General features: G+C 35.8%; 3 protein-coding genes across 3 annotated transcripts; 2 read left to right on the top strand and 1 right to left on the bottom strand.

The window, feature by feature from the left end:
- Positions 1 to 9277: 9277 nt before the first annotated feature.
- LOC140143969 (uricase-like) lies at positions 9278 to 10764 on the top strand. Its single transcript, XM_072165801.1, has 3 exons — positions 9278 to 9391; positions 10056 to 10115; positions 10541 to 10764. The coding sequence occupies exons 1-3, from the start codon at positions 9304 to 9306 to the stop codon at positions 10762 to 10764; spliced, it is 372 nt and encodes a 123-aa protein (XP_072021902.1). The 5' UTR covers positions 9278 to 9303.
- A 352-nt stretch (positions 10765 to 11116) lies between these two features.
- LOC140143968 (uricase-like) lies at positions 11117 to 17044 on the top strand. The gene is made up of 6 exons (XM_072165799.1): positions 11117 to 11128; positions 13090 to 13285; positions 13743 to 13923; positions 16149 to 16271; positions 16444 to 16527; positions 16807 to 17044. Exons 1-4 carry the CDS (start codon positions 11117 to 11119, stop codon positions 16165 to 16167), a joined length of 408 nt encoding a protein of 135 aa, XP_072021900.1. The 3' UTR covers positions 16168 to 16271; positions 16444 to 16527; positions 16807 to 17044.
- An 8544-nt stretch (positions 17045 to 25588) lies between these two features.
- Positions 25589 to 26911, bottom strand: LOC140143967 (uncharacterized). Its single transcript, XM_072165798.1, has one exon. The coding sequence runs from the start codon at positions 26909 to 26911 to the stop codon at positions 25589 to 25591; it is 1323 nt and encodes a 440-aa protein (XP_072021899.1).
- Between the last annotated feature and the right edge of the window lie 965 nt (positions 26912 to 27876).

Raw genomic sequence — 27876 nt, 5'->3', positions numbered from 1 at the left:
TAGTATGTCATTGGTGGTATTCGTGGTAACAACATTTCCAACCCGGTTAGTTGTGCATGTGCTACACACACAAAATTACTAGCATTCCAAGTACTTGTCAATGTAAAATTATGAAACATGAATTTCATACATGGTGTTGTCTTCTTAAAGACATTTCTTGTTAGTATTTTAGAAGGGCTCCTTAGGAATATGCTTATAATACCCAACAGGGGTGTAATTAAAGTGCAATCGAGCGGAGAATGTACATAAATATGAAAGAAGTTGTACAACCCCAATTAGTGACGGTAAAAATACATAGCACTTACTTATGTCGCAGTTAGTACCCTGCCACCCCGGATTACAGTTACAGCTATAGTGGTTGAAATCATTGTCACACGTGCCATTCACGCAAGGTCCTGAAGTGCATTCATCTATATCTACTTCACATTGTAGACCTGCCCACCCACTTGGACAATGGCATGTATAGCTGTTGATTTGGTCGGTACAGGATCCTCCATTTTGACAAGGGAAGCTGTTACATTCATCAATATCTGCAAGATGATAAGAAAAGAAGTGTTGCCGTGTTTTAAAGCATACTACCCTCAGTCCAGAAGTACCAAAGTTGTGTCACTGAAATAATTTCTTGTTAAGCTCCTACTCTGATGAGTAAGGTCATGGAAGAAGCGAGTTTACCTGAGCTGTGAGTACCAGTAATACATTATATCTAAAACTATTAGGTGCATACCATAATCTTCTTGATTGAATACTAATATCGATATAACGTTGAAGTTCATTAAGTTAGGCACCGCAGCACCCTAAGTCACTGTTTTCGTAATATTTCTCCGGATCGATTTTGATCGAACTTGGGCACAAGAACCACTGACCCAAGTCAGTAATTTTGCTGCTCCTCGTACAGTAGTCAGTGACAGTTCATAAATAGTGAATTTCTAATGCACAACGCACTAAAAATCACCAAGGTTGTTTTAACTACTACTACAATATAGTGCTACGGTAATAAATTAATATCGGTTTACAGCAATATGTGCGATTCAAAAGTTCATCAAGTATATCCTTCGTCCATTTATGTCGCATGGTAAGAGGCCACGGGTCATCAACAAACCACAAATCTCTCAATTTTCTTTGCGGACAAGCTGTCGTGAGTACAGGAGCAACCACACGTTGACACAGGCATAATTCTGCATATGGCAAAGACCATCTTAAGGAACCACCTCTTAAAAGATCTGGTCTTTCTTTCAGAACACACAGGTGAGTCTTCACCACAGCCAGATACGCAGCTATAAATGAAAGACAACGAAATACAGAATTATACTATAATATAACTATACGCATCTGGTGTAACACACTAGAATGTTGAACCGAGGCGTCCTCATCAGAAAATGTTACACTATCCCGGTACAATATTCCAGAGCCATTCCATTTCAGACTCTTAAACAAGAAAAGAGTTCATATCATTTCAAGCAAGGAAGTTGCCTTATTAGATATTGTTCCGCTTTTAACTATTGATTATTTACAGCAATGTGTTAATATTTTATGATTTGAAAGTACAATGCCAATAACGGTATAGCAATTTCACCCTGCCAATTTCTCCATGCGTAGATAATAAATATAATTAAAGGCTAAACATTTTAAAATTTAAAGACTTAATGCGTGTCGGAGGTAAGCATGACCAAGCTAGGTTTGCATTCAAATATTGAGACAAATATGTGACCGTACGCGGCGAATGAGCCGTAAATTCCTCCCCCGGTCAATTTTGTTTTATTTCGTGTTTAGAAAATATACATCATAAGCTTTAAAATGGTATATCATTTGACTTCAAATGATATCCAGAAGCGGGGTTAGGGTTTGTTTAACTTTGCTCCTTCAACAAAATGGTAGCTTCTTTCGTTTCTACATGTGTCTCATTTTCCACATTGCTGGCAATAAATATCAAACAGTCATAATTAGCGGTCATTTCAAATCATCCCCAAGTCAACGAGGTTTAAGACATTGTTAATTGTTGGTTATACATACCTATACAAAATACTTTGCCTGGTAACCCAACAGGATTTAGCCAAAACAAACAAAGACCAGCGCTATTAAAAAACTATATAGCCATCTAAGGTAGAAGCTTATTATCCACTTCAACAATAGGATTATTGATTGGTGTTTGACTATCAAAATGAGATAGAAGTCGCGCCAGCTTAAGTTACCGATGAATACGAACTTCATACACATTTTACACTGTAACTCAGAATACAATTTAGGGAATTTAGGGCTCCTTCGTGCTGTACGGTCACATATAATAAGACACAAACATACCCACAAGAAGATTGGTATGGGTTTTTATAACAAAGATACCAAGACATAATAAGAAGTAGTGTCATTTCCCCCTTCCCATGTGCATGATTTGTCTATGGAGAGGAGGATTGCCCAAAACATTCAAAAACAGAAGAAAAAGTAAAGCAATTACAGCCCTGTACATTTGCCTTTTTACAGGGTGAAAAAAAAAAGTGCAATAGAGAAAATAATCCATTTTTATTAAAGAACCGAGTTCAAACTTTTAGGTTTGAAAACATTTTATATATGATATATTCATCAGCAGCCTTGTGTGAAGAAATAAAGGAATTAGCATTTACCGTTTTGTTTTTATGACACATTTTATAGCGATACCCAATTTTAATGTTTGTCCAAGAAACATCTAAAATTTGAATGTCAGCGCACTCTGTGTAACGTAGATTTGGAACAACTGCCATTTTCTTAACCTCATTGGCATTGAAATTAAATGAGCACCCAAAGTGTTATCGCCCTTGGTCTTTTTTAAGGAAAAGAAACATTATTTGTTGTTATTTTCCTTTTACCTTTATCAAAAACATACAAATTTGTAGGCGGGTTTTTTCAAATGTCAAAATAAAATGCGCGCAAATTTAAGTGGAGTAAATTACAAAATATCCAGTAAGTTGGACATATTGGGATTAAAAAACTGGAGTTGGAGTCGAGTGAGGTATGAAGGACTTAAAGTAATGTTAGAAAGTTTGTTTGAACAGAAAAAAAATTAAAATAACGCAAAATCAACCTTTTTTAAGTTGATGTCAGTTTCACAGCTAATGCCTTTACCGTGCATTGTTTGCCCTCATTCAAAATACATGGTATCTCGTGGACAAATAACGAAATTGGGCATCGCAGCAAAATGACTTATAAAAATTAAACGGTAGTCGCGATTAACTTCATATTTTCACAGAAGGTGACTTTTGAGAGTGGCATTTATAAAAATTTTCAATAATGGTAAAGTTTGACTTGGTTCTTGCATAAATATCGATTCTTTGATCTATTGCACTTTTTTTGACTCACCCTGTATTACGAAAAATGTCGTGTTTTGTGCCCAATTAGGGTAACCTTGCTTTATTTCGGGCGCTTCACGAGAACTAGCCCACAAAGTAGCAAAAAACACCTCATTTGGGGCTAAAATGGTATGACGTTGATTTTTTTTTACCGTCGTCGTCGACCTTTGAAAATCTCCCTTCTTGACGAACAAATTTGTACTCATTATTGATAAATCTATAAATAAAACTTTTACTTTAAATATGTAAAAAAAATACTTCACTAATCCCATCATCAATACTACATCCTTAGATATGTTTTAAATGAAAAATCACATACAACTTACCTGTGGTGATGATTAAAATAAAAGAAGCATGATAATTCATTCTAACTTAATTGAATTTTGTCCATCGTCACAAGTTTTCAAAAGGTGATATGATATAAATCTTCAGTAAACGTAACTTGAGAAATAGTTGGATTGATCAAACTCCAACTGCATATTAAGCAGAATAGTCCAGTAGTTATTCCTTTTCAGATTCTTTTGAATGAAGAAGTGCCTAAATAATAATTTCGAGCAAATAAAAAGAAACGGTAATAAAACGATGCTTCCTGAATATAGCCTTTGATGATTGAGGTTAACGAGCCTTTAATGGGTTAGATATGCAATATTAAATATTTAATAATTAAATATGATTAAATATTCTTTCCATTTTATAAAATCATCTCTTGGCCTCAACCGTTGGACTGTTCCCGAATGAGTCGGATGTCGCTAACATTGATTTTGAGATATTACCAGAGAAAGTGTTTAAATTCCTTTGTTTTCTATTGTTTTCAGCGATTGATAAAGTGATATAACTTCCCATAGAAAAGTCGTATCAACTTCGGGTTTCCAGTTTCTAAAAGCTCTAAATGTCTTATTTAGAAACATATGTAAAACTCATTTTCGACCAGGGTCGACATGTGACTCATTCCCCTTGATTTTTAATAGCAACACTGGTTTTTTTCATTTTTTGGTCGTTCCGGTACAGTGACGTCATATGCATGAGCAAATTAAAGCAAAATGGCAGCATCCGTTCGCCAAAAAAGTGCCTCATAAAATTGCTCATTTCTATTAGGACATTATATATCATTAGATGTCAGTTATATTGGCAATTATGATTAAGAAACTATTGCAAGGTTTCATATGAAGCTTGGTTGTATTTTCAATACGATTATCCTTTAAATAAGTTTAATGATGATCAATTAAGAAAAGCGTTCATATCATTTCAAGCAAATCAAATTAAATTATAATGAAACGATGATTATTGAAGTAAAGTTAAAAAAAAGTCTAACGAGCCTTTGATGAATTAGCTATAAAATATTAAATACTAATTATTATTACCATGTTAAGAATTATTATTTTTATTATTATTATTTAATTAGTTGTTTTTTCGTGTGTGTGTTTTTTGTGGGTGGGGGTGTGTGTGCGTGTTTTCTTTTGCTTCAACCATTGAGCTGTTTTATTTCATTGACCTCTTCCTTTCCTAGTTTGGTATTTAAGTGATTAAGCGTCGTTTGATGCATGGAGCTTAATTTTGCTCAACCAGTAAATTCAACTTGCCCATTGCCCAAAATTGCCTACCCAGTTTTGCCCACAAAACAGTTGGCATCATTATAAAAGTAAATAAAAACACTTTGTTGGGAAAATGGGTCAATATGATTCAGAGTTGACCATATATGTGACCGTGCACACGAATGAGCCGTAAATGTCCTAAATTGTATTCTGTGTTACAGTGTAAAACGAGCATGAAGGTCGTATTCATAGGTACCTCAATTTAGTGCTACATGTATTATTTCTGATGGCGCTAGTCGAACACCTTTTAAACCATAATCCTATTGTTGAAGAGGATAATAAGCTTCTACCTATAGAATTCTTAAATATCTCTAGTCTTTGTTTGGTATGGATAAATCCTGTTCAAGTGTATGGGTGACAATGTATTGTATTTTGTCTAGGTATGTATAAGCAACAATTAACAATGAGAGGAAATTCCTGAACCTCGTTGATTTGTGGATGATTTGAAATGACCTACTATTATGACTGTTTGATATAAATTACTAGCAATGTGGGAAAAGAGACACATGTAGAACCGAAAAAGGTATACCATTTTGTTGAAGTAGCAAAGTTCAACAAGCCACAACCCCGCTTCTGGATATCGTTTGAAGTCCAATGATATACCATTTTAAAGCTTATGATATATATTTTCTAAACACAAAATAAAACAAAATTGATCGGGCGGACTTTATGGCGCATTCGTGGTGTACGGTCACATTATTGCCAAATGCCATGCTATTTAGTAAATTCATGTAACGGCTTTGACGTAGAGATATGCACTTACAGTACCACTTAAAGAACCCGAAACTTGAAACCTGGAATAGCACGTGAATTTGAGATAAAAAGTTCAAAATTGGGCTGAAGATAATGAAAAGTGCGGACATTTTGATTTTATATAAAAAAAGAAAGGGAAAATGTGGCATCTCTGATACCGGAAATATTGGGAAATACTTTTCCGGACACTATTTTTGGACATTCAAAAATTCGACTTTAATTGGACCCATTTACGCGTGTTTACCCCGAAGTGTTTACATTTGACCTGATGATGTGTTCATGTTCTTTTCAAATCTATATTAGATAGAGATTACACTCCCAATGTATAGTAAAGCACATTTTTAACACCAGAATAGTCCTTAAACGTGGACCTTGGACACCGAATTTTACAATTTTCTGATTCTTAAATACGAGCACGTATACTTTTTTTTTATCCCGCATGATGGGGACATTTTCGGAGTCGTTATTTTTAAAGTGTTGGGATTGAAATAAGTCAGTTGCTAGCTTTTACGGAAACTTGTCGAACGCAGCTATATTAAGGGATTGTATAGCAACATTTGCACAGTATTTTTGGTTGGACATGAGAGCACATCAGATACACCAACTTGCATTCTAAATACGAGGAATGTCCAGTTATTCTATTTCCAGTCTAACCAATATTCGAGGACGTCAAATCGATAATATATTTCTATTTTTAAAGCTAAATTTGATCTAACAGGCTTAATGTCCGAAAATTTGACAAAATATGGTCTCAAATTACTATAGATCATGAGATCGATGCAGAAAAATTAGCAACATGATGCAGTCATGTCTATAGTAGAATTCACCCCAACCTTTGCAGGACTTAAACCCTATTAAAAGCTATTAAACCAAGATAACACTCATTGAAAACAGCTCAACTGATTAAATCAGATCTTCTCTGGTTAAATCCACACTACACATGTTTCTGTTTTACCTGTGCGGTATTGCAATGAGCTGGTATTATACTTTCAGTTGGGTAACCGATTATAAAGCAAACGAAAGGTAACAATACTGTGTGGGCTTTTGTTTACGAAATGAGACAATAGTCTGCTCATTGTTAACCAGCATTCTTGAAAATGAGAACCATAATAGTTGTAGACTTAAGGGGGTTCGAAACGATGTTTCTGGAAAACAGAAACTGAATTTAGAACCATTTGAATAGATTGAATAAGTTAAGCTAAATACACTGAGCAAAATAGTTTTTGTTTGAAGGAAATCGGACATACGGTTGTCAAGATATGCATGTTTTTAGTTTCTTTGTATTCTATTGTTTTTGCCAATATATTGATGAAGTTAATGAGGAAAATTGGCAAAATGTGCTCATGAATATTCATATTTGCCAATATTATACCAATATCTTATGAATAAACCTTCATACTACTTTTATTTTATATGGTTTTGACATGAAACTTTGCCAATGTGTTTCTATGGCCTAAAACATTACCATGTGATTTTCCCGCCCATCTAATTTGCATATTTGCATAATTAATTAGCATTATACTTAAGGCTAATTAATTATGCAAATATGCAAATTAGATTTGCGGGAAAATCACATGTTAAAGGTTTAGGTCATAGAGACACATTGGCAAAGTTTCAGGTCAAAATTTAAAGGTAAAAGTAGTATGAAGGTTTATTCATAAAATATTGGGAAAATATTGGCAAAATTAATATTAATGAGCACATTTTGCCAATTTTCTTCATTAACTTCATCAATATATTGGCAAAAACAATAGAATACAAAGAATCTTTCAACAGCAATATCTCAAAACCGTTTGTCCGATTTGGCTCAAATTTTAGAATTAAGATTATTTTGCATATCTCTCTGCAACAAGTCTATTTTAATCTCAATCAGAGCAACTTGATTTTGCCTTTCGTACCACCTTAACACGGTTTGTTATCTGTCGTTTACATATCCTTCCTAAAACACAAAAGTGCGAATATTTCCAAACACCTAAATTAGCTAAAAATTTAGGACAAAACTATATTTTCTAGAATTTCATAGAATACTTTAAATATTGGCCGGTTATTTTTCACACAGTGACGTTAACTAGGCAATCGTCTATACTTCTAACATACACTATTTGTAGAGGTAACACGTCAATGGTGAGAGCACTGTGTATTGTGTATAGGAAAACGGACAGTAACTGCAGTATGAACTTCGCGTACATATATAACTGTCTTTTATAATGTTCACTGGAATTTATGGTCACATAATGACAGTACTTGCGTCTTTCAAACCACAATAATAGCCCGCGATTGAGGGGTCACAAAATTGACTCCGATCCCTGGTATATTCATGATCCCCACCCTCCCGAAGAAAATGACACGCCCTGATGTAGTGTTATTAGATTTTCACGGGAATTAAAATATGGCGAGTGTTTCCTTTTAGAACTGTTGTAAAACGCCATTTTCCAGATAATAGCACTCTCTTTATTGAGCTCGAACATGCTTAGCTCATTATGTTCTCAATTATATTGGTATTTATAATGCAAGAGTTCGTAATGAGAGTTTGTAATGTAATGAAATCAAAATATCTATATTACAAAGATGCCTATTCAATTGAAATGAAACATTGGTATCGTGCACACACCCCAACAACTCTCGGAGTAACACTCATTTGGGTACATTCGAAAATTGAGTGTCCGCGTATGTTTTTGAAAAGCGTTTAATCGACGCGAAAAAAGTGACCATATCTGTATTTAACATTTTTAACTTGCAATGAACTTTATTCACTGAATATTATATATACAAATAACTCATACACGATAAATACCTCGCAATATGAACACGTCCAAATTATGGTGGTTACGAACTTAGACAAAGTCCTACGTGACTTTGGCTTTTTAAAGTATACAAACACTCACGTTTTGAAAAACGTGGGTGTTTGTATACTATTGTATTCAATATCATAAGAAAGGATTTATGTGAAATTTCAATACCAACAATACAAGTTTTTAACAATGCAAATATCATGAATAGTTGGTATTAGTCTGATCAATTGAAAGATCAAGGGCGAATATTTTGTGATCATCCGAGTAAAAGGTGAGGTTTCGGGTCATTCGCTGTCGTGAATAAAAAGTTCAATTGTGAAAATGAAGAGTTTGTTTCAAAAGACATTAAGTCCAATAGCTGCCTTGTGTCACATTTTTCTGGTATATTTTTTTTTTCATTTTTAAAGTTTCACGATTGGAATGGATATGTTTGTAACTCTAGCTTATTCTCTATTTTCAATATCATTTTGCCCCCTAAAATTCTCCAATGCCATGTTTAAAAACGGCTGCCATTGGATTTAATGCCTTTAGGAACAAAAAACTCTTTTATATGTTTTGTTCTATTCTTCGCACGTGGGCGAAATTTGCAATTTTATTTTTTTTTAAAGATAACCAAAAAATTGTTATTACTATTCTACTGCTCTAATGTTATTAGATTTGCAAGGTTATTGCTACTCTTAGGAATATCTTCAAATACAAAATTCCACAAAGCAGCCTTTGGAATTCAATGCCTTTTGGCACCAAGCTTTTCAAATATGAACAATTAAATTGACTTTTTACAATATTTGTCACTCGTACAGACACCTGTAGTGTAGTTTGCAATTGCAACTGTAATTTTCAGGAGTGATAATGACGAATGTCTTTAAATCAACTTTGGTGTTGATTTTAACCGCGCTCATTGCCAGCGTAAGTCTAGCCAATGCAAAACCCAGAAAAGGTAAGGTATTCAGCTTGTGCATTAATTATACCGTTCGATTGTAATTGTCATGTTAAAGTGCAGTGAATGACATGAGTCCATAGTGTGTTATCATGTTAGCATTATTCAGGCTACCTTTGAAATAATTTGTTTGGTATTTTATTAGGTGCAAATTATTACAATAACATAATAATGTTGTATTTTATTACTATATATGATTACTTTTTGTTTTGAAGTATACAGGACTAGTAGAAAGCAAAGTTCTAGTTGAGTATTAGACTACTCCGTAGTCCACTTGCCCATTGCGCATACTGTTTTGTATTAATAATTAATGTGTGTACAATTGATAGATTTTCACATCTGATCTTTTTACTAGTATTTTGATGTAATAAACATGATAATAATTTCAAGTTCAACTGACTGAGCGCGTTCATGATGATTAATAACCTTTTCTTTTCAAAAATCGACTATGGCATAGTCTAGTTGAGTATGAGAAAAAGTATGGTGAGTACTCCAATAATTTAAAAGTGAGGGGTATATGGCTGTCAAAAGAACATTTAAAAGTCGAAGTTACCTGATATCATTTTCAAAGTCAGGATGGGCCGGATTGAGAGACAATCTTATACAATTGCTTTTTTAATTGACATTCCAACATGTTTTCACAATTATTACTGTTCTTTCACAGGCCAGGGAAACTCTAATAACAATAACAATCCAATGAGCGCAGAAGATACAGAATGTGAAGGTACTTGCAAATTGAATCTAGTTTAGCTAAACAGTGCATTGTGGGTAAATTTTTAGCCTTTGTTCTTGACAGTCTTCATATTTATAATGCATAATCACCATGTGTTTCAGACTGGGTCATTACTAGAAAACAATTAACAACAATTATCGCGAGAATTTGCGGCATTTTATTTTTACCAAAATTGGCATGAGGAAAGGTAAACACATAAATCCTGAGTGCGCATACATCAAAATATTGGTGATATATTTGTTCCCCTTTTATCGAAGTGAGTCGATAAGGACACGAATTGATTGAAAGACAATCATGTCTGATGAAGTTGACTAGTCATGTTCAGGACCAAGATTGATTAATTGTAAATTGGCAACGCAAGGAATATTTTGAGAAGCATTAAATTAATTTATCTATGTATAAAATCCACTTTGCAGGATATAGGTTTAAAGAGAAGCTCACTGATTATGGCAGGAAAGGGATACGACTCATGCGCATGAGACAGGAAGGGGATGTGTACTACATTAAGGAGTTCGTAGTAGACGTCAAAATCAAGCTGGCAACCCACGATGAATACAAGTATGGCAACAATTCCATGGTATTTCCTACTGATACTATCCAAAACAGAATCAACGCTTTGGCGAAGGAAAACAGGGGGTAACTTTTATATTTTTTATAATATTAAAACAGAATACTTATATGTATTGCAAGGAAGTCCAAAGTCAATTTAAGGCAATAACGTTATGACATGCAACATTTTGTGATGGGTATAATTATTTGTGGGGAAGCACATTTCGGCACAGAAATATGTCATTGCAAATTACTTATAATTGGAAATACAATTTATAGCACTGAGAAATAAATCATGTGGATAGTTTCCATTTTGAGCATGCACAAACAAAATTCGGTACAAAATTTGACCTCACCTTGAAATATAATATATTAATTATATATAGCTATATTTTGGTTTTAACGATAAAGCTAAACCATTCGTTTGTTAGTGCCACATGTACATGGCAATAATTGTTAGTTACACCAGTCAAGCGTGTGACACCAGATTTGTCAGCCATTTAGGCATAATCATGATAATTGCAAATATTACTAGTAAATGTAATTTATCATTGCAATATCTGAAAATTACACACACACAAAAAAATCACAATTTAATTTTTAAAGAAAAAGTTTGGTTTTTCAAAATTGTTTTTAGTTTTGCAATGAAGTATAATGTAGTTATGTGTGAAATATCATTCCAATATCCAATTTACATTTTTTTTGGGCAACAAGGCTAAACTTTTGATATGAGAATATTAATAAATGACACTTCTTTAACCATAGCTATTGATATGTGTGCTCAAGCAAATCAAATTAAATTGTAATGAAACGTTTTTCACTGAAGTTGCCTTTAATAATTGAGTTTAACGAGCCTTTGATGAATTAGCTATGAAATATGAAATATATTTTTTTAATTATTTTTGCATCTTGTTTCTATTTTATAAAACCATATTTTTGCTTCAACCGTTGGGCTGTTCTATTTCGTTGCCCTCTCCCTTTTAGGTGATTGAACATCGTATGATGTTAAGGTTTATTGGTTGCTCATTGTATGCTTTATGTATTGACATTCTAGACATTTCTTATTAAGGCTTCTGTAGTCATAAGCTCATGGGGTGGGCAGGAATATATTGAGGGATCTGTTTTTATACAAAATTAAGAGGGTCGTAATTTTTTACACTAAAAATAGAGCGGTTATAAAATCACTAATATATAATGCCCAATTATCTTTTTGTTCTTAACACTTACGATCAAATTTTCAAGCCTTCGCACCCTTTCTTTACTCTTACAATCAAAGTTTGTGCACACTCCGCGCCCTAGTTCCAACAATGATTTATCTTTCTTGATTCTGTGTTGGGGAAAGGGGGCCATAAAAATGTTTAACCTGATATGAGAAGAATTAAAAAAAATAACACTTCTTTAAGGGTAGACTAGGTATTGTCGGTCGAAGCAGCAAAAATTAAAATCGATTTTCATTATCTAAATCAATATATTATTGAAAAATAACACTTTCATGTTTTGCAAAAGTTCATTCTACAAATCATATACTTTGAAAACCAGCTTGATTTATTGTTGTGAATGCGTTATATACATGTTTTCAAAAGTGTTGTTGTTTCAGACCTCTTTACAACATACCTTAAGAACAAAGAATATGCGATATTTGAATTTTCCTACACATTCGCTATGAAATTTTGACAAAGCTCACTACCATTAGCAAGATAATGTGAACTCCCAATCGCAACAGTTTAACACTATATCGGAGAGCATACCATTGTTATCTTCTCAGCTGAACATCGCCGTATCAATCTTTATACAAAGAAAGTCCCTGTTTGTTGCACATAACAATAAACTTGCAGAGTGACATTATTGTGATATATGTGATTAAATTTTCCGTTTCTCATAGAATTAGAGATTCCAAGCAGATTCCATAACTACTCAGACCTCCACCTCCCCCCACCCGTGTCGCCCGGTGCGACGAGGGTGTTGACAAATAAGTCGCCGGTAGAAAGGGACGAGGTTGTCAAGCGTTAAGCCTGCAAGGCCACTAAGACTAGGTTGAATTTGTCTTGAAGAAATCCGGCTAGAGTTAAGACTCGGGCTTAGAGAGCGCAGGCTAGGCTTAGTAGCCTCAAGGCCACCTTAAGACTAAGGCTTACTAAGACTCCTGTCGGGAAACTCGCCCATAGAGTCCAACTTGATCAGGTGACATCACACTTGATGCCGTCACCGAAGTCACCGAAGTTTCCTGCGGAATCCTGCCCTCAGTGCCGCTGGTTTTGATCAGGTTGTCCCACGCAGGATCTAGTTCCAATCCTGTGTCTTGGGACACAGGACTGGAGCAGATTGACAGACATAAATAGATATTATTTGTATTTCTAAACAAAATTGTTAAGCCACCTCTTTTTTTTTTGTCATCCATTATTTGTTGTGTCTGCAGATAGAAACAGCTGAACAGTTTGCCCTGGATATCTGCCAAAACCATCTAGATGAATATGAACAAGTCATCAATTGTGTGGTGTACATAGAAGAAGTACCATGGCGAAGAATGGACAATCTTGGTTCTGAACATAACCATGCATTTCTTAGCAGCCCAGAAGCTATTAGGTTCGCAGAAGTTGAACACGACAGAGATGGTAAGGAATAGTAATTGTATTGAGTGCCACAACTATGCTACAAGTTTACATCTGTGAAAATCATTGGTATTTTATTTTATGAGGGTATGCTTTTTTGATGAATTGTCTCATATAAGGAGGATGACCTGCTTGACAGCCTTATTCTCACAAGGTACTTCTAGTACAAAAATAGGCACGTATAAACGACAGATAGTGTTAATCTTAGGCGCAACACATGCGCAACATGCAAAAAATAGCTGGCATTAAGTCGCTGTGAACAGTGAATCAAGGGCAAGGGGTGTCTCGATGGCTGGAATGGCTGAGTTATGGATGGTCAGTGATCTTAATATTATAAGAGTAGGCTACGACGACTTTCTACAGACACAAAGTTTTGAGTTAAATCGTTCATGAAGATATTTCGACATTTCGACGAGTCGAGAAAAAAATGAATCTTTATAACCATTTTTTTACGTTATAGAAACCCCAAAGATTTATGCAGGTCTGAAAGACATGCGAATTATAAAGACGACACAGTTTCAATTCTTGGGATTTTTTATGGACGACTACACCTCACTCCCAGAATCCGATAAATGGCTGCTGTCAACTGAAGTTTGGCTGAAATGGCTTTACAGCGAGAACACTGATTTTGATAAAACTTGGTAAGGACAGTGTATATCCTGGCCTTTTCTTAATAACTTTGTTTGGCGTATTTTGATACCTCATTCGGCACGAATGATTTACCCCCCAATTTACATCAATTTGAACGACATTAGGTAGGGTTTCAAAATAGACCAATTCCCTTAGAGCGTGAAAGATTAACGCTAATTAGCTACGGTGTGCATAGCTGTGTGTTATGAGGGAAAAAGTCTATTCATGCTCGCCATTTCATTCAGATTGTTATATAAAATGGGGAAATAAAATCGCCTCGTCTTGAATGAGGAACCAAATACGCAGAACAAAATTCTCCGTCTGTCGACTACTTTATTTGGTAATTTAAATTTAGTGTTAATTAAAGTTGCCTTTGTTTTATGTATTGAAGTAGTTTGTGTGCGCAGCATACATATAGTTCGACAATTCGCGATAAATCAACAAGGATAAGAACAAAGCACCGAGCAAACAAGCGGTCATTTCAAATATTGAGTTTAATCTTGGTTTTGGTCATGTGGTTTGCTATTATCCTGCCTAATAAACCGCAGAATATCAGGTTTGAAGATATCTTGATCAAAGTATACAAAGGAAAAATAACCAGCCAATATTTAAACTATTCTCCAAACTTCTAGCAAATATATTTCTCTAACATGACCTAAAATTACAGCTAGGTTAGATGTTCAGAAGGGGTCGCACTTTCGTAGAATATGAGTGAGGGCAAAGCATAGCTAGCTCATAGCTAGCCAACTCCCAGTGTTAATTGAATGGAGATTTGACCGAAAATATTGAGCTATATTGGTAACGGACCGCTCCGTTCTGAAGGATGCCACAAAAAAACGGTACAAGCTACATTTACACTATTCTATGAAATTCTAGAAAATACAGTTTTGTAACATGTCCTAAATTTTTAGCTAATTTAGGTGTTTGGAGAGGGTCGCACTTTTGTGTTTTAGGAAGGATATGTAAACGACAAATAACACCAAAAATATGAAGAAATTATTTCCAAACTGTGTTAAGTCAACAATCATTATGTTGCCCATTTTCAAGAATGCTGGTTAACAAAAAGCAGGCCATTGTCTCATTTCGTGAACAAAAAGCAGGCCATTGTCTCATTTCGTGAACAAAGGTGCACATACCATTGTTTCCTTCCGTTTCCTTTATAATCGGTTACCCAACTGAAGCTATAATACCAGCTTTATTGCGATATCGCACGTGTAAAACAGACACATGTGCACAACCAGAGAAGATCCGATTTAATCAGTTGAGCTGTTTCAATGAGTGTTATCTTGGTTTAATAGCTTTTAATGGGGTTTAAGTCCTGCAAAGGTCGAGATGAATTCTACTGTAGACATGACTGCATCATGATAGACATTTGAAGCCTACTTGAGTGTCTATTCATATACATATCGCATACACGGGGGTTGATTGAAGATTGAAGTTATTATATTACAATATACAATATAAAGTCTGCACAAAAAGTAACTCAGCTGTTATAAATACGCCTATAGATTCAGAACTAATAATTGTTTTCACAATATTTCAACATAAAAGAAGGGTGATTTTTTACGCGCATTTTGATATCCCATTTGTCATTTCGTTCAATATTGACAATACAGCAGTGTTTTGAAAGAAAAATACCCCAATTTAAAAGTTGCAGTTATTTGTATTGATTTGAAGTAAGCGCGAAGATAATGGCGGGCTTTACGTGTTTACAGTGCTGGCATTATAACCATTGATCGCTGTAAACTGCAACTTTTAAATTCGGGTATTTTTCTGTAAAAGCACTACTGTGTTGTTAATATTGAACGACATTTGACGAATGGGGTATCAAAATGCGCGTAAATAAATCATGCTTCTCTCTATGCTGAAATAGTGTGAAAACAATTATTAGTTCTGAATCTACAGGCGTATTTATAACAGCTGAGTTACTTTTTGTGCAGACTTTAGTTGACTTTTATACAAGATATTTGGACAAGTCTGGACAATGTTGCTTTGATTTTGGATGTCTGTGTATTCCTAGTCAAAATACCTCTAAGATAATCCCCTGAATGGCTACCTGGACAAAACTACGTATCTCTGAACGTTTACTGTGTCTATTGGTACTAAGTCGAGTACATTTGGTAGCTCAATTTGTTTACACAATAAGAAAAAACTACGCCGGCCCATTATTATGTAGGCAACCAAAGGGCAACGAGTAGACATAGATGTTGTTAAGTTTCTTATTGCTGTTGTACAGGGAGTCAGTGAAAATATAACTCTAACGGTGTTTAGTGGACCACCGGAAACTGGCGAAGTCGTTAACTCAATACATCAAGCTGGTTATAAAATCGTAGAGGAAATATTAAATAACATACCGGAGGTAAGACCAAATAATTAAATCATTGGATTAATTTTCTTCTTCTACGTCGTCCCTATTTTCATGTCATTAAATTCCCTTTCTCTACCAAGTCATAAATTAATTTGATAAAGAAAAAATAGAAAACGATGCTGAACATAAATAACATGTTTATTCCATTTGCTATCAATTACAGATTCAGGAAGCATCCATTGAAATTCCCCTTTACCCGTATTTCCTGACTAACCTTGCGAAAATTGGGATGGAAAACAACTTTGAGGTTTGTTGAACAACTACATATATAATATCTTACCAATCACTTTTAAAGGTTACAGTTTCCCGATCAAGAGATTGTGAGCTTGAAAAGAAGTATCATGTTGCCTTTAATCGTAGTTGGGCAGGAAAAACCTCCTTTGTGTCATTGGCCCATGAACATTCTTAAAAAATATTTCCTATATAACCTTTTGGCAGATTTGATTTAAACATGTTCAAGGGCCACAAGTCAGACTTCAATAATATATATGATTTACTTTTGTTTATTTTTGTATCCACTTTATAGGTATTTGCTCCATCAGACTCGCCCCATGGATATGCTCGTGCTGCTTTACAACGGAATTGATAGCCACTAATCGCCACAATTACCGCAACTGGATTTGTTATTTATGCATTGCCCTCATAAACTGTATTAATAATCAGTGTCTATTTGACATTAGAGTACAGTCTCTCAACCAAAATGAACATCAATTCATTAAAAACATTAGATTAATTGATTCGTTCACTCGTTGAGTCAAATTACAAATGAATTGATACAGTTGATAACTAATATAAAATCCAATTAAGATACCACTAAATATAACTTTAAAGACATTACACAACAATGAAAATAAAATATAAACAGCTAGTGCTATGTGCTTCTCTAATTATTTAAGGGATCTAAAATGAGCGTTTATTGTGTTTCGACAGTATTTTTGTGGGACATGAGAGCACCTCAGACCTATCGAATTGCATTCTGAATACGAAGCATGTCTTTCTGATATCAAATAATTTTCATTTTTGAAAATTACAATATAATACAAATTTTATGACAAATTATAAAAATTTGATATTTTTCAAATTTTTGATATATAACAGTCCTCGAAGTAAATTATATAAATCTAATGATATATTCTTAAAGTGTATGTAGCAGGAAGGAAAAGCCGACGGTCAATTGAAAATTTTGACCTTTCATATTGAAGATATGGATTTTTTCCCAAAATGACCTAATTTTTTTTTGTGTGTTTTGGGGAAAAAATCCATATCTTCAATACGAAAGGTCAAAATTTTCAATTGATCGTCGGATTTTCATCCCACCTACATACACTTTAAGTATAAATCATCAGATTTATAAAGTTTACTTCAAGTACTGTTAAATATCAAAAATATCCATTTTTAATGATTTGCCATAAAATGTGTATTAAATTGCGAATTTCAAAAAATCAAAATTATTTGATATCAGAATGACATTCTTCGTATTCAGAATGCAATTCGATATGTCTGATGTGCTCTAATGTCCCAAAATAAATACTGTCCAAACGTTCATACCCCAGCCCTTAAGCCCTTACAAATAATAGCCCCACTACCTAGCGAATGCAGTGCATATGATAAATATTTCTAGGCAAAAAAACTCATAGTAAAAATGACAAAAAAAGCCCTCCAATATCATGCCAAATTTTTGAAAATTATGTCATCCGTTAATGCTTTGATTTTTACGTCAAGAGAAGCGTATTCCAAATTAAAAAACAAAACACACACACAAAAAAAATACTTAACTACGAAATTTCGTGAAACATCCGCGATAAGTCTATCCGAAAAAAAAAAAATGTTCGGTAATTTCATTGTGTGGCAAAATTTAAGTATGTTTTGAATTGCAAAGGCACTAGTTTTTACAAACAAATATCATTTCTGCAGTACAGGGGTTGTCATTCCAGCTGACTGAATTCCAAAATGGACGCAATCTTCAATACCACCAGCATTGTCTGGCTGGCCAGACAGCCAGTGTACGTAGTTTACTTAGGTGTCATCACTCCAATTGTATGTACCTTCAGTGGCCTGGTCACTCAATCCTATCCACGTCTTCAAAAATAAAGTGCAAAATTAAATACAGTTACCATCACACATTAGGGGATTCAGCAACCCAAAAAGGCTCTAAAACAGGTTAAACCGTATTCAAGAGTGTCAAGTGTGCGGAGTGCGAATGGAATCAGCTATAGGTAACATTTTCAATTTGAGGGAAAGTGGTCAAAGTGTCATTTTAAAGTCACACTACCAGGTACAGGGATAAAATAGTTTCTTGTTGAAAACAGATCCGAAGTATTCCTCTGCTCATAAGGATTTAGAAAAAAAATGTAATATAACATCGCAAAATTGTTTATGATTGTTTTGTTTTTTAATTTGAACTTGACCACTGCTCACTCTCCCCATTATCAATATCATCTATAGCTGATTCGAACTCAGCGCCTTTGAAATGGCCTAAGACACCGCTCAGATCTTCTTTGTGTATTTTGGGTATGGTTCTCTAAAATACGGGACCCTACAAAAGGGTCGCAGCAAAACATTTTCGAGAACATCTTAAATATAATTGATTCGGATTATATTTAAAGTATTCATGGACTGGCTTGCTGAAAATAAATGGGACTAATGTAGAGAAGGGATTGAAGCCTTTACCTATATCATATTTATATCAGAAATAACTTGTTTAAATTATTTTGCGGTAACCGAAAAGGGTACATTTACCATCTGGGTTATCATGCAATTCTAATATTTTTCAATAATTATTTCATCGGAATTTTTTGTTAAGTTGGTTGGTTACATATCATTATTGTCCCACCCTGTATGATACACGAAGGAATAGTTATTTATCTATATCTTCACCATGGCTGAAGTTAGCATTCTTACAAACATGATTACTTGCGAAAAAGTCTACAGAAATACAATTTAAAGATAATTATTGTTTATCGCTATTTGTGATGGACAAACATTCTATCGCTTAATATTTTCCTAATTATTGCTATGTGATCCGTTTTAATCCCTTAAAATGCAGACTGTGACTTACATCAACAGATCCACTAAGCCCGCTGACAAAGTTGTTTTCCTCTGAGGAATGAATGCTCACAAGATGAGCTCCATACTGACTGTTGCAATATATTTCAGCATCAGACCATGCTTTAGAGATTGCAACATAATTGTAACACTTTCCTTGCCATTCATGAGAACAAACACCTACAATGAGATCAAAAATAGTTGTGATAATGAAATGTATTGTACAGATGCGACAAATCTGATTTGATTTGCAGTACATCAACAAATGTGTTTAAAAACACAACGTGAATGGTAAAAACACATATAAAACAGTAAATAAACAAGCAACATTTATAGACATAATAGCTCATTTAAGTGCGAATAGTTTATAGGTTCAAGCCCATATATACATTTAGTGGTTCAAAAGGAATTCAAACATTTTGAAAATGTTAACCAGCTTTACCCCTTCGACACTCAAGGCTTTATTTGGTATGATAAAATATGTTACTTTTTTATGCGTATTTCTCCTGAAAAAAAAAGAGTAATTGTGTTCTTCCCCCGTTTGAAGCGAAATTTATTTTCAAGGCAGCGGGCTGATGACGTAAGTAAATGAAGCGGACACTATATCATGCTCTCATTTACTTGTGTGATACAGTCACAATCACTTTGACAAGTTTGACATTAGCAACAATGAATTGTACTATTATTTACCATAACAATGCTGCATAACAATATGCAGACTATTGTTCTCATTTGGGAAACAAAGCCTCACACGGTATTTTACTATAGTGTGCTTTGTAATATTTCATCCAACTGTACATGTATATACATATTTATACAGTGAACCTCTTAGTAAAAGCCTCAAATATATCCGCACAGCACAACCCTTAAACCAAATTTAATAAAATTAATAAGGATTACCCCATAAATATTCATGAGCAAATCATGTCACTTTATTGGTCAATCACAAACGACACGACCAATAACCGTGCGATAATGTTACCTATCTACATGACAACCTCATCCCTACACCTAATTTCGGATTTATTTATGGTGTAAATTTAGTCTTGTTACGAACTTGCGCTCGAAACAAATATCTGTCACCCTCACTACTTACACTAAAACTTACGCTGTTCACAGTTGATTCCTGTCCAGCCAGGAGAACATGTGCACCTGTATTCGTTGACAAGATCATAACATGTTCCACCATTGAAACATGAAATACTAGCACATTCACATCTGAAATTCACATCTGAAATAAATGATTTATGCCAAAGGCATTCATACAGATGGAGCTACACACAACACCGGCAATTTCATCTGAGGATCATGGGATTGTTGAGCACAAAATCAGGTTTGACCTATCAAAGATTGGTCCCAAGTCCTGAGAACTCAAAGCACCCGAAATCTACACAGCCAACTATTGCATAATATGACGTTTTCCAAATCACATTCACAGATTGAATTAATAGGCGTGTATAACAGATACAAATTTCATATTTCATAATTTTCATATTGGTATTTTGATATAAGAGGCAAAATGTGTTGTTTATGATGGGAATTTACTTTCATTTTGAACTTGTGCTCGAAAAAAAATATACATGATTCACCTTAAACTTACTCTGTTCACAGTTGATTCCTGCCCAACCAGGGGTACATAAGCACATGTAGTTGTTGACAAGATCATAACATGTTCCGCCATTGAAACATAAAATACTAGCACATTCATTCACGTCTGAAAGAAATGATGAATTAAAAAAACATCATTAAGGAATTATGTCAAAAGCTTTCAGACAGGTGGAGCTACCAACAACACCACCAATATGCCTTGACGGAAGTGGGATGATTGAGCGCTCACAAAACAAGGTTTAGCCAGTACAGGGAGGTGGCACTTCCCTGGTATAAACCCACCAAAAACTGGTTCCAAGTCCAGAGGCACCAGAGCACACTAATCTAGATAGAAATACATTGCATAAGGTGACTGTCTCCTTAACAGATTGATGTACCAGGAGTGCTTATCTTGAAACGAATAAAATGACAGACCCGGCGGGAGTGGGGGGGGGGCACATCAAAAACTTGGTGGGTATGTTCCCGCGGAATTTTGAGGTGGTGGGTCTTTGGGAGCTGACGGCGTACCGGTAAAGGGGGGGGGGGTCTTTTGGAGCTACAAGTAAAGTAAAATGGGGACCGTTGGGGCTGCGAAAAGCCAAAATCAAGGATCTTTCTTGGCTTTCTGGTTAATAAATTGTCTGAAAAACCAGCAATAAGAGGAATGAGCAACTTTTAGAGCTAAAATGATCAAAATCAATGGTCTTACAGTGCTCTATTTTGATCAAATATAGGGGGTCTTTCGGAGCTGCGAAATCCAAAAAGGGTGGTCTTTCCGGTGGAACATACCCGTATGGTCATTTGTGTTAAGTGCCTCCCCCAGAGCTGGGACTCTATCAACGAACTATTCCGACCTACTACTACCACTACTATTACTAGTGCTACCGTATAATACATGAAAAAATGTTTTACCGCAATAGGCGCGGTCCAAAATTTCATCAAGTGTACTCTTCTTCCAGTTATGTCGCATGGTAAGTAGACGTGGGTCATCAATAAACCACATATCTCTATCCTCATACTCTTTCTCCCGTCCATGACAGGTTTTCACATTTTTCGGTGCTACGAAACCTTGACAGAAACATATTTCTACATATGATAGAGACCATCTTAGGTACCGCCTCTTGAAGGATCTGGTCTTTCTTTCAGAACACAAAGTTGGCTATGCACCACTGCCAGAGCTATAAACGAAAAAAGATATTTGAAAACAAAGTTAAGATATATACTGCATTATGTGTTTTGTGAAATGTGTTTGTTTGGTACATTGTGTCGATATTTTGAAGCACAGTATAGCATATTTACGTATTTCACAAAATCTGAATCAATTTACTTGCATTATGAAGTGAGCGATCAATCTGAATGGTTTGTAATATCCTTTCTCTAATTTGAAATATGTGTTTTTGTTCCACTTATCCACTTGTTTAGTGTCCCGAGCTTGACATTCGTACTTTCTCAGTACTTGATTTATTTATTTCAACACATTACGCATTTAGCATATAGGCCTATATGTTGATTTCGTGTTACGAAAATGAAGAGGATCAAAACATTGTTAGACCATAAAAAGGAGATGGACTAAAAAAGCCACTCTTTTTAAAGGATCATACAAATTTCGATGTCCGAGGTTCCACCCCCCCATCCAAGGTATTCACGAACACTCACTCACATTGCAATTGAGGGGTCATAAATCAATAATAACGATTGAAATTTGATGTACGACCTTTGACCTAGTTCATATATTACAAGATAATGGCGAGAACATGACATGCATAGGCTGATATACCAGAGAAAAGAACTCCGGGTACATACAGGGTGTCCCAGAAAAAAATACCGGGCAAACTAATTTGGCCATAACTTGAGAATTAAGCAACCGAATCGTAAAATTTAAAAAGCAGCGTGTAGCCCATTTTATTTTGCATCTTATATGTCAATTTTATTTGAATCGGTTGACCAGTTGCGAAGAAATGAGCGATTACATAACACATGCACAAATTCACTTCATTCCAAGTTTGCAAGAAAGTTCACTCCACACAATGTACTAGTGGTTAACATGCTTTATATTTTGTTTGGTGAAATCCTTCTTGTTCTTCTTAAACAATCTGTTTCTTACAAACAAACTTTACAATATTAAAATGAAACCTTGCATGATACTCAGTACTTGTAAATATCTTTCTTCGTTTAGAAAATGTTAATATATTGGACAACATAAAGAATGAATTCGAGCTGGTTAAAAGTATCGGTTTTCTTTTTTCTTTTTGGAATATTTCCAAGAAATGGTAATACAAACTTCTTAAATCTTGTAGCTAGAGATTGAAGAAAATGTCCAGACGAGTAACCCTGTTAAATGATGATTTGGACATTATGTTGTTCCGCCTTGCACTCATTCTGGAATTGCGTTGGAGGGCTTGTCTGATAGCGGCTATGTTGTGCAAAGTACGTACAGTTCTTGGTCTCCTGCCTAACCTGCCCTTATTCAGGTTGACGCTCGTACATTTCTCCTGATACTTTTTGAAATTGTTCCTGATTGTTTTTTCACAAGGAGGCCATCTGTGATATCGCCGTCTGAAATCTTGCTGGGCCTGCACAGCAATGTGTGTTTCTGCATATCTTAAGACAACGCAGGCCCTTTGACGGGCAGTAAACTGTTCGCCAACCATGTTTAACAAGAAACATTCAAGCAATGGGCATAGACTGCACTACTGTCCAGTTATTATCATGTTAATTAAAACACATTGTTAAACCATCATTTATAAAATAATGTCCTCTCCAACCAACCTGTCGGAATATCAAAAACCATTGTTGAAGACGGAATGAGTTGTTGGGCTTGTTGTTAGTTTTTGAGATGTAATGTCTTCATTTATCAGCTTTACCCTTGTTCATCGACTGAATTCAGGTCGTCCGCCTTCAAAGGTGAAAGCATGAATAACAAAACATTATCGATTATAAAATAGATACGAGGACTAGATTTAATGAGATACACAGAACTTAGGAAGAGGTTAGCGAATATGAAAAAGGGCCTGTTGATCAAACTTGGAATGAACTGCATTGACGCATGCATTATGTAATCGCTCATTTCTTCGCAATTGGTCTACTGATTCAAGTAAAATTAACATGTAAGATGCAAAATAAGATGAGCTACACGCTGCTCTTTAAATTTTTGATTTGGTTGCTTAATTTTCAACTTACGGCCAAATTAGTTTGCCCGGTAATTTTTCTGGGACACCCTGTATACCTAAATGTGCGGGGACTTGAACCCTAGACCTTTTTGCGGCGAACGCTCTAACCATTGAGTTACACAGACTGCCCTGATAAATATGGCTCAAGCCTAATAATATATATCACTGAACATGTTCATCAGGACTGTTATGAAACATAAAATTGGAATATTTCTTACTTCTAGTCCAATAAACAGTACTCACTGTGGACGTTTCGATGTCTACCAGACATCTTTTTCTACACTATTGATGTTGTGACGAACTTCTGTGTACCACCGATGCTGATGGCTGCTTAGCAACGTGATTGCCAGTTCTCTTTCCAAGAAGATCGTCAAACACGTGACTGAGAATGTATTGCCCCTCGTCCCTGTTCATGATGGTCTCCTGGTTTCTGATTTGTATCGCCTCCTTAATCCACCGCTTGTATCTATCTGCCTCTTTACCTACTACCTTAGCCTCTTCCCAGTCTATAATATGGTCGTTCTCCTGCACATGGTCTGTGATGGCCGATTTATTGACAATGGTTTGGGATGCCTTTCTAACCGCGCGAGTCCGCACATTAGCCCCTGCCTTTTCCGCTTCTGTCCGGTGTTCTTCCATTCGCTTACCGAACTTTCTTCCATTTTCACCTACATATGTTGAGTCACAGTTCTTACAAGGAATCGCGTAGATGACATCCGTGGTGTTCTCAGGGTCACGCTTATCCTTAGGGTGAACTAACATATTCCTTAGGGAACAATGGGGTTTCATAGAAGTGGCGATGTTGTAACTTTTGAAAGTTCTAGCTATGCGTTCGGAGACACCCTCTACATAGGGAATTACGACAAGACCCTTCGACTTGCTGTTATCATCTTTCTTGTTGCTTTTTTTCTCTCTGTCAATAGTCCATGGCGGATATCCACATGTGTGAAGCGCTTTTTTGATGTTTTCTTCTTCTTCTTCCTTATCTTTGTCTTCTGTGATGATCTTGTCTTTTCTGTCCATCAGTGTTCTTATCACTCCCAGTTTCTGATGCAGAGGATGGTGCGATGCGAAATTCAGATACTGGTCAGTGTGACTGGCCTTGCGATACATTAATAACTTTACAGTGCCGTCCTCGCGCTTAACAATCAACGTATCAAGAAAAGGGATTTTCCCATCTTTTTCTTCCTCAAAGGTAAACTTGATTGAGTTGTATCGTCGATTTCGTTGAGGTGGTTAGTGGGCGGTAAAACGGCATCTTTGTTGACTACTTCCAATATGCCATCATCATATCGTTTCCAGAGCTTGGGTTTGCAATTCATGGGCGCTGTAGCAATGGCTGCCTCTTCCAGATGTTCCATGAATATGTTCGCGGCTAGTGGAGAAACGGGACTAGGCCTACCCATAGCAGCTCCAAATAACTGTCTGTAGATTTTCCCTCTGAATGCAAAATATGTTGTAGAAAGGATAAAATCCAATAACCCAACCACATCATCTACATCCAGTTTATAACCATACATCTTGTTGTACACCTTCATAAAAACCATTCTCCAGTCTCTCTTTCACAATTCCCAGAACCTTATGAATTGGCGTGCAAGTAAACAACGACACGACATTATGTGAATTTAGGATGTCGTCTTCATCGATCACAATATTCTCTAACTCTTCCGCTAGCCGCTTGGAATTCACGACATGGTGAGCCGAGGTACCAACCATAGGAGACAAAATACCCGCTAACCATCTTGATGTTTCGTACCCAATAGTAGCGGTATAATCCACAATAGGTCTTAGCGGTGCATTGGCTTTATGGATTTTAGGAGTACAATAAAGTCTTGGGATGTTCTCCGCAGTTGGATACAACTTTTTGTAATTCTCCTTGGGTATCTTCTCCTCCTTTACAAGTCTAGACAGAATACTAGCCAACTTCCTTTTATACTTAGGGGTGGGGTCAGTAGAGAGCTCTTCGTATGTTTTTTCATCTCCTAACATGGTGTTAACTTTCTGTTCATATTCCGTTTTGTCAAGCACAACCGTGGCTTTCCCTTTGTCAGCGGGGAGGATAATGACCGAGTCAACTTTCTTAAGATCTTTAATAGCTTTCCTCTCATCCTTGCTTATATTGGACTTAGGGGGTTTTGACGAACCGAGTGTACTGGCCACTTTAGCACGCAATTGCACGGCTTCCGAATTCGGCAGATTTCTACACGCGAGTTCCGTGGCAAGTACAAATTCTTCCGTACACACATTTGTTGGCGACACAGCAAAATTCAACCCTTTAGCTAAGACACTATTTTCTGACTTACTCAGTTTATACTGCGATAAGTTCACCACCCACTTCTTCAATTGCGTCCCGGAGAAATCCAGTTCTGGTGTCGTAAACCGGCATTTTTGGTCGATGTTTACACTTTTCTCCTTCAGAATCTGTAACTTCCGCATTTGCCGACATTTTGATTTCTCAAATGTACTCTCGCGGACTCTCGCGATGTGCGACGAGCTTTGGATGGTCAGCTCAGATTCCGCGGGGATTTCGTTATTTATCTCCTGTTCTAGCGACGATTGTTTGTCCTTCAAATTCACCAATTTGTTGTAGGTAACCCTTATTCTTTCGCGTAATAATTCGCGTTGCGCCTTATTCACAATATTCTTGGCTTTTCTGGTGTTAATAGGGCATTTGAACTTTAAGCTAGGCGGCGTGAGGCTAAGGTCTCGGCAACGTAGGCTAAATACAACATGATTCCGATGATTGGCAATCTTGTGTTCACAATTCTCCAAGTCACGTAGTTTTTTGACAGTACTTTGTCCGTGTATTTCCCGAACATTACTGAACATGTTCATCAGGACTGTTATGAAACATAAAATTGGAATATTTCTTACTTCTAGTCCAATAAACAGTACTCACTGTGGACGTTTCGATGTCTACCAGACATCTTGTAAGAACTGTGACTCAAGTGAAACGGGAAGAACGTTCGGTAAGCGAATGGAAGAACACCGGGCAGAAGCGGAAAAGGCAGGGGCTAATGTGCGGACTCGCGCGGTTAGAAAGGCATCCCAAACCATTGTCAATAAATCGGCCATCACAGACCATGTGCAGGAGAACGACCATATTATAGACTGGGAAGAGGCTAAGGTTGTAGGTAAAGAGGCAGATAGATACAAGCGCTGGAATAAGGAGGCGATACAAATCAGAAAACAGGAGACCATCATGAACAGGGACGAGGGGCAATACATTCTCAGTCACGTGTTTGACGATCTTCTTGGAAAGAGAACTGGCAATCACGTTGCTAAGCAACCATCAGCATCAGTGGTACACAGAAGTTCGTCACAACATCAATAGTGTAGAAAAAGATGTCTGGTAGACATCGAAACGTCCACAGTGAGTACTGTTTATTGGACTAGAAGTAAGAAATATTCCAATTCTAATATATATATATATCATACAAAGAGAAGAGGCTTAGGCATGGTAAACTGGGAAATAGAAACATTCAAACATAACAAAGTAGCGCATGACATCAAATTAATGATGCTTAATTGTAACTCTGCCCATTGTAATCTCATGTTAATTTGTGCATGAAGATTAGTGTACGATGCGTGGTTCTACTTTCGCCTATTTATTGATATTAATAATAACGATTAAGCATCATTGATTAATTAAGTTTCCGTTAATTGGGGTTATTCAAAACCTGTCCAAACCTGCAGTAACATAAACAAAATGCATAAACTTACCTGTGATGATAATCAATATGAATGAATCAGCATAATCCATCCTAAAGTTTGATATATTCATTGTCACAAAT

This window comes from Amphiura filiformis, unplaced genomic scaffold (genome assembly GCF_039555335.1).
Source record: "Amphiura filiformis unplaced genomic scaffold, Afil_fr2py scaffold_34, whole genome shotgun sequence".
Lineage (NCBI taxonomy): Eukaryota > Metazoa > Echinodermata > Ophiuroidea > Amphilepidida > Amphiuridae > Amphiura > Amphiura filiformis.
The sequence above is the reverse complement of the archived record's forward strand: the minus strand, read 5'-3'. Positions and strand labels throughout refer to the sequence as shown.

Coding starts and splice junctions, on each gene's coding strand:
- LOC140143967 (XM_072165798.1), bottom strand. CDS start 26,911: ATGTTCAGTAATGTTCGGGAAATACACGGACAAAGTACTGTCAAAAAA.
- LOC140143968 (XM_072165799.1), top strand. Junction 13,286..13,742: donor AGTTGAACACGACAGAGATG/GTAAGGAATAGT, acceptor TTTACGTTATAG/AAACCCCAAAGATTTATGCA.
- LOC140143969 (XM_072165801.1), top strand. CDS start 9,304: ATGACGAATGTCTTTAAATCAACTTTGGTGTTGATTTTAACCGCGCTC. Junction 9,392..10,055: donor CAATGCAAAACCCAGAAAAG/GTAAGGTATTCA, acceptor GTTCTTTCACAG/GCCAGGGAAACTCTAATAAC. Junction 10,116..10,540: donor AGAAGATACAGAATGTGAAG/GTACTTGCAAAT, acceptor TCCACTTTGCAG/GATATAGGTTTAAAGAGAAG.